The following is a 7,804-nucleotide window of genomic DNA, read 5'->3' as shown; positions in this document are numbered from 1 at the left end:
ATTGCAAATCTGTGTCATTTGTTAAGATTATGATGTGGAACAGAGTTCCATCTGGTAAGATTTTGTAACCCTTGGGATCTCAGAAAAATCTAATTATGTCGGCGGTTTTCTATATAAACCGTCGTGGTTATTTCAATTCTTGTCATTAAGTAGATCTACCGGCGTAGGATAAGAAAATCAAAGAAAAAAATTGTTAACAAAAATTCTTATTAAGGCGACGGTTTAAATTAAATGTACGACGTATAAAATGAATAAATACGACGTTAAATTTTATTGTACGATTTAATGATAACGTCGTAGAACTATACGATAATGACGTCGATATATTTATATTCTCCGTCGTTGTAAATTAATTTAATACGGCGATATTTTGTATTTTAAAGCCGTGGATTTGTTTGTAATTATACGGCGTCTTATATGAAAACCTCGTCGTGTTATTTTATGAGTAAAAACGGCGGCTTTTATTGAAAACGTCGTCTTTACTTTCTACGTCGGTCGATTCATAACTTCTGCCGTTCTTTGTTGGCTTTGATTTTACACTGCGGAAATCTGTTTCAAATAGGCGTCGGTTGTTTAATTAGGTACGTCGTTATTTTTGAACAGCCATTTGAATCTTCATTTTTGGTTGTCTAAGGTGGTATAACACGACGGTGTTTTTAGAACCGTCGTATTTTTAAAAACCACGACGGTTTTCACTTAGACCGTCGTTGTTTTCTGGTCGTCTTTTTCACTTTTTGTAGTAGTGACTTTTTCAAATATATATAATTAAACTAATTCCGTAAAGTAGTTGTAAGATTGGATTTTGAGGATTGGCAAGGATTTTGATGAAAATAGACTGTGAGATCGTGTTTACATAGAGACGATTTGGATTTGTCTTCTTCTTGTTACTGAGAGACTTGATTGGTTCCCTCTGTTTATTCTTCTCTCGTCTTGTGGCTTGCTTGCTGCCTTTGTTCTTGTCGGTGGTTGTATTATCTTTGTCTTTCAATGAAGTTTCACTTATTAACAAACAAACAAAACAATATTATTTTGCTGAAATGGGAGATGATTCTTGTGCAGCCCTGAAAAGAAGAAGGGAAGTTGAACTATTTAGGGTTAGTAATTATTATTAATTATTAAGTGTGAGACAATTATTATGTGATGTGTCAACTCTCAAATCTTTAGATGAAATTTAAATGAGGTGGCGTGTGGAGAGTAGAAGTTAAGTAGATCGTGGTAGAGAAAAAACAACAATTTGCTTAAATTTTTTTTGGAATATTTGACTATTTAACAAATTTGTTAAAGTATTTTATCTGGAAACTTATTTTCCCTTCGTCATTCATATGATCATTATACAATATATATATATATATGCAAGTCTGTAGAGAACAATATACAGTTAGAACAAGTCATTATCATAAACATAAATATGGAGTTGTGACTTACTAACAACGTAACTGACAATTGACCATTTCCTATCATTAGTGGGATTAATTATTGTAATTGAAATACAGTTGTAACTCCCTAATACTCCCCTGCCAATCGCGCGAACATCATAACAAGATTTGAATGAAGAAACTACATGGTGATGGAGATGGCGGCAACAGTCTGTTGTAGTAGTCCAGTAAGGGGAACCAAAAAAGAAGAACTCCAATCTCCAGAGTTGCAACAATGGCATGAGAGAAACAAAGTAAACATAACGCTCATTTAAAGTCAGCAAGTGAAGGAGCGCATGGGCTCATGGAATGATGGAATAAAATGATGGGCTAACATACAAGTCAAATGTACCTAGGAAACACAACTCTAGGAACCTGAGAAACATAACTCTACCTAGGAATCACCATCTAGGTAGGATAAAGAGAAATAGCAATGTTGTAAAAAGGAATGAGAAAGAAAAATAATTTAGACAAGTACATTTTTTAAAATTTCACAAATATAATAAAGATGAGGAATGGAAACAAAAGAAAATTCATCACATGAAAAGTAGAAAGGGATGTGTGCACAGAGAACTTAAGGATATTTGAAGGGAATAAAGGAATTAAGAGAGAGTGCGGCAAGTTTGACATAAAGGGATACGAGGTTTGACATAAAGGGATACGAGGTGAAACCTACTTGGGACATAGAGAAAAGAAAAAGAGAGCATGGGAAAGTTTGAATTTCAAAGCACCATAAAAACAATAAAATAAGAAATGGGGAAGAAAACCATGTGGGACAGAGAAATAATAAAGAAAAGATCATCACAAGAGCATAGATACCATGAAGGAAATTGAGGTTCCACCTCAAAACCAATTGGCTATGAGAGGAGTAGCCCAACTCCTTATAAACCCAGGCTAGGTCCCTTAACTTTTCAATGTGGGACAAACACTCTCAAAATGCCACCACATGTTTGGCGAACTTTGAAGCCTAACACATGGACAACACATATTGAGTGACGTTGGAGCACGTGGGGCCGTCGTTGAACCTAACACGTGAAGCCTTGCTTTGATACCATGTAGAAACTGATTTTCCCTTAGTCATTCATATGATCATTATACACAATATATATGTACAAGTCTATAGAGAACAATCTACTGTTACAGCAAACCATTATCATAAACATAAATACGGAGTTATGGCTTAATAACAGACAACAGACTATTTCCTATCATTGGTAGGATTAACTATTGTAACTCCCTAATTCTTTCATCCTTCATGTATCTAAAAATTTAGTTTTCGAAAAAGAAAAGCTAAGCTTGACTTATGTGGACATTGATTAATTTAAGGCTTATTTACTGTAATATCCCTAGAAACTTTGGTCAAGTCTCATTTTGTTCACACACCTTTTGAATTTGTCATGTACAGTTAAGATTAAAAGGCAAGCAAAGGGACAAGAACGCATTAAGAACCGGTAGAGGATCCAAATCCGAAATTTTGTGATCAAAGTCTTCCATATATATGCACTCACACCATATCTTCCTTACCTTAACTATACCACTTCTTTAATGTTGGATTCCATATTTGAAGCACCTGACTTTACTCAAATACTGTAGATTGATTGCATTTGGCACAGCAAAAAGCAAAAAAGCATTTCACATGTTTGCTTCGATCCTTGTAGTGTATTACAAATCTAACGTTTGATCTCACGCTCTTCCAAAAATGCACTACTCGCTTTTTTGTTCACGCAGTTTTGAATTTGTGATACACGATTAAGATTAAAAGACAAGTAAATGAGAAATTCTCTCGTCTTTGTGGCTTGCTTGCTGCCTTTGTTCTTGTCGGTGGTTGTATTATCTTTGTCTTTCAATGAAGTTTCACTTATTAACAAACTAACAAAACAATATTTTGCTGAAATGGGAGATGATTCTTGTGCAGCCCTGAAAAGAAGAAGGGAAGTTGCAGGCTTGACGTTGAACTCTTTAGGGTTAGTAATTATTATTAATTATTAAGTGTGAGACAATTATTATGTGATGTGTCAATTCTCAAATTTTTGGATAAAATTTAAATGAGGTGGCGTGTGAAGAGTAGAAGTTAAGTAGATTGTGGCAGAGAAAAAACAACAATTTGCTTAATTTTTTTGGGGAATATTTGACTATTTGTTAAAGTACTTTCGATAGAAACTTATTTTCCCTCAGTCATTTATATGATCATCATACTATATATATATATATATACACATACAGAGAGCTTCCATTGAGGGATCCCTCAAATAAGTTTATTTGAGGGACACCTCTTGTAGGCCCCACTCCGGATTGTATTTCACTAATCAAAAAGTCTATTTTGTAGATACTCATTCAAAGATCATCTCTACAAAAAATCACTTGAATCCGATATCATTTGACCACTCAATTGAGTTATTGAAATTTTAGTACTTTCTTGAAGCACCGTGTTCATTGATTTTGTAAGAAACAATTGGATGTCGAAACGGTTTCTGATTTGTCTAATTTTTTGTAAGGATGATCTATGAATGAAGACTTAAAAAATATATGGTTTGGATCATTGGGAAAAAAATTGTAGGGTACCCTAAAGGACGTCCCTCAATAGAAGGGGTATATATATATATGTATACAAGTCTGTAGAGAACAATCTACATTTACATCAAGCCATTCTCATAAGCATAAATATGGAGTTATGACCTAATAACAACGTAACTGACAACTAACCATTTCCTATCATTAGTAGGATTAACTATTGCAACTGAAATACTATTGTAACTCCCCAACACTCCCCCGCCAATCGAGCACGCACAACATAGCAAGATTTGAATGAAGAAACTACATGGTGATGGAGATGGCGGCAGTAGTAGTCTAGTAAGGGGAACCAAAAAAGAAGAACTCCAATCTCCAGAGTTGCAACAACGGCATGAGAGAAACAAAGTAAACATAACGTTTATTGAAAGTCAACAGGTGAAGGAGCACATGGGCTCATGGAATAAAGGAATACAATGATGAGCTGACATACAAGTCAAATGTACTAGGAAACACAACTCTAGGTACCTGAGAAACAAAACTCTACCTAGGAATCACCATTTAGGTCGAATGAAGAGAAATAGCAATGTTGTAAAGAGGAATGAAAAAGAAAAATAATTCTGACAAGTGCATTTTTTAAAATTTTACAAATATAACAAAGATGAGGAATGGAAGCAAAAGAAAATTCATCACATGAAAAGCAGAAAGGGATGCGTGCAGAGAGAGTAGAAGGAATATTGGAAGGGAATAAAGGAATTGAGAGATGGTGTGGCAAGTTTGACATAAAGGGATATGAGGTTAAACCAGCTTGGGACACAGAGAAAAGAAAAGGAGAGCATGGGCAAATTGAATTTTAAAACCCCATATAAACAATAAAATAAGATATGGGGAGAAGACCACGTGGGACAGAGCAGTAATAAAGAAAAGATCATCACAAGAGCATAGATACCATAAAAGAAGATAAGGTTCCACCTCAAAACCAATTGGCTATGGGGGGCAGGGACGGATCTACAGAGGAGCAAGGGTGGTCAATTGACCCCTGCAACCTCTGAAATCTGCCATTAAAGAGGAGAAAATTGACCCCTGCAAAGTGTTTGATAAAAGTCCCCAAAGAGGCTTGCTCCGACTGCTTGCGCGCAGCGCCTGCGCGCTTCTGTTTTTTTTTTCTCCCCCCGACGTCAAAACGACGTCGTTCTACTAAAGGGTTTTTTTTTTTTTTTTAAAACCTGGCCAAAACGACGTCGTTTTGGCTCAGGTTTAAAAAAAAAAAAAAAAAAAAAAAAAAAATTAACAGACAGAACTTAACAAAGAGCCCAATGCTCTCCTCTCTCCCAAATCAGTTTCATTTCTTTTTTTTTTCAATTGCCAAACCCTATATCCTCAAAGTTCAACCCCCAAATCATATTGAACCAACCTTCAACTTCAACTAATCCAATCCAACCACTCCATCTCCATCTGCCAGCAGCAACACCAACCTCATAGTGGTGGCAACAACAAAGCAAAAAAATCAGCCCCAAATTCAATTTGATTTCAAAGGTGGATTTTTCATTGTCTCTCAAATTTGAAAGTATGTTATCCTAATTTCTAATCTCTTTATGCTTTAACAAATTAATAAATATTCTTATATGTTTGATATTCTCTTGATTAGTTATTTTGTTGAGGTTTTATTTTGGTTAGTTAATTTGAATAAATTAGGGTTATTTTTTTATGTAATTAGATTGTATATGCTTTAGTTAGATTATATCTTGGTATATTGGATTAGTTTTTGTGTTTGTTAATTACTGAAGATTCTTGTATATTTTTGTTTTATTGGTTGTTGTGATTTTATTTTGGTTGTTTGAATAAATTAGGGATTTTTTTTAAATAGATTTTATTTGTATTTGTTAGTTAGATTGTATGCTTTATTGATTATTTCTACCCAAACAGGTTATGGAACGATATTTTAAGAGAAAGTTTTCATCAACTACCTCTAGTTCAGATAATGTGGGTAGTTCAAGTGTAAGAGATGTGGGTATTTCAAGAGATGTGGTGGGTAGTTCGAAAGAAAGTGAGTTGCAAGATGTATTGGCTAATCTTCCTGCAGACCCTGGACTTCGACCTCAAATGTTGGATTATGATCCTAACATTCGAGACGAAGTTCGAAGAGCATATCTACAGAAGGGTCCATGTCAACCTAAGGATCACACATTTCCACAAACCGATCTTTCAGGGTATGATCGACGCTTTAATGTCAAGTGGTTTGATGAGTTTGACTGGTTGGAGTACAGTATTAGTAAAGATGCTGCATTTTGCCTTTATTGTTATCTCTTCAAATCCAATTTCAAAATTGGTCAAGGCTGTAGCGATGTCTTCACCGAGGTGGGTTTTACAAATTGGAAGAAGAAAGATAAAATTAGGCAACATGTTGGAGGTGTTGGGAGTGTTCATAATCAATCTAGACAATATTGTGTGGATCTTATGAATCAAAAGCAACACATCCAAACAGTTTTGATAAAGCAATCAGACCAAGCTCGCATTGATTATCGTATTTGCTTGACAGCTTCTCTTGATTGTGTGAGATTTTTGTTGAAGCAAGGTCTTCCTTTTCGTGGCAATGATGAGAGTGACACTTCAAACAACAAGGGGAATTATGTAGAACTCTTACAATTTCTTGCTGATCATGATGAGAAAGTTAAGGCTGTTGTGTTAGAAAATGCTCCAGGGAATCTCAAGCTCATAGCTCCAACAATTCAAAAAGATCTTGTGAATGCTTGTGCAACTGAAACTATTAAGAAAATCATTAAGGATATGGATGGTGCCTTCTTCTCCTTATTAGTTGATGAATCACGTGATATATCAGTCAAAGAACAAATGGCGGTGGTGTTTCGTTATGTGGACAAAAGAGGGTATGTAATTGAAAGGTTTGTGGGCATTCAACATGTTAGTGACACTACATCAAACTCACTAAAAGAGGCTATTGACACATTGTTTTCAAGAGAAGAATTGAGCATTTCCATGCTAAGAGGACAAGGATATGATGGAGCTAGTAATATGAAGGGTGAGTTCAATGGTCTTAAAACACAGATTTTGAGAGAAAATCCTTATGCCTATTATATTCATTGTTTTGCACATCAACTTCAATTAGCTCTTGTGGCTGTGGCAAAGGGAAATGCTGATGTTGCAACTTTCTTCACATCTTGCAATAGCTTGGTTAATATTGTTGGAGCATCGTGTAGGCGACGTGACATGCTTAGAGATCAACTACAGAAGAATATTACAGAAGCTCTTGAAAATGATGATCTTCCAACAGGGCGAGGCTTAAATCAAGAAACTTCTCTCAAGCGTGCCGGTGATACACGTTGGAACTCACATTATGGTACATTACTTAGTATCATTTCCATGTTCAAATCTGTGGTGAAAGTGCTTAAATTGATTATTGAGGATGGCTCCACTGATAATATAGGTGAAGCAAATAGGTCTTTGAGAGAAATACAATCTTTTGAGTTTGTATTTCACCTATTTTTTATGAGATCTTTATTGGGAGCCACAAATGATTTGTCACAAGCATTACAAAGAAAAGACCAAGATATTGGGAATGCAATGTCTTTAGTCAAAGATTGCAAGGACACACTAAAGATATGAGAGATAATGGATTTGAAGCCTTGCTTGATCAAGTATTTTCCTTTTGTGGCAAACATGATATTGAGGTTCCAAGTATGGATGATGCATATGTAGCTCAGTGGAGATCACATCGCAGAGCTCCTAGAATAACACAAATCCATCATTATCGTGTGGACATCTTCATTCAAATCATTGAGTGGCAACTTGCAGAATTAAATCATCGCTTTAGTGAGGTAAATACTGAGTTGCTTATTTGTTTGGCATGTTTGAGTCCGAATGAT

At 35.3% G+C, this 7,804-nt stretch overlaps 1 protein-coding gene across 1 annotated transcript; it reads left to right on the top strand.

The window, feature by feature from the left end:
* The first annotated feature begins 5,852 nt into the window (after positions 1–5,852).
* LOC117613648 (zinc finger MYM-type protein 1-like) lies at positions 5,853–7,544 on the top strand. Its single transcript, XM_034342239.1, has one exon. It carries the CDS (start codon positions 5,853–5,855, stop codon positions 7,542–7,544), a length of 1,692 nt encoding a protein of 563 aa, XP_034198130.1.
* The last annotated feature ends 260 nt before the right edge of the window (positions 7,545–7,804 follow it).

The sequence above is a fragment of the Prunus dulcis genome, unplaced genomic scaffold (assembly GCF_902201215.1).
Source record: "Prunus dulcis unplaced genomic scaffold, ALMONDv2, whole genome shotgun sequence".
Taxonomy (NCBI): domain Eukaryota; kingdom Viridiplantae; phylum Streptophyta; class Magnoliopsida; order Rosales; family Rosaceae; genus Prunus; species Prunus dulcis.
Note: the sequence above shows the minus strand (reverse complement) of the source record. Positions and strands in the feature narration are given on the sequence as shown.

Bases quoted from the DNA above. Each gene is read 5' to 3' on its own strand.
- LOC117613648 (XM_034342239.1), top strand. From the start codon at position 5,853: ATGGAACGATATTTTAAGAGAAAGTTTTCATCAACTACCTCTAGTTCA.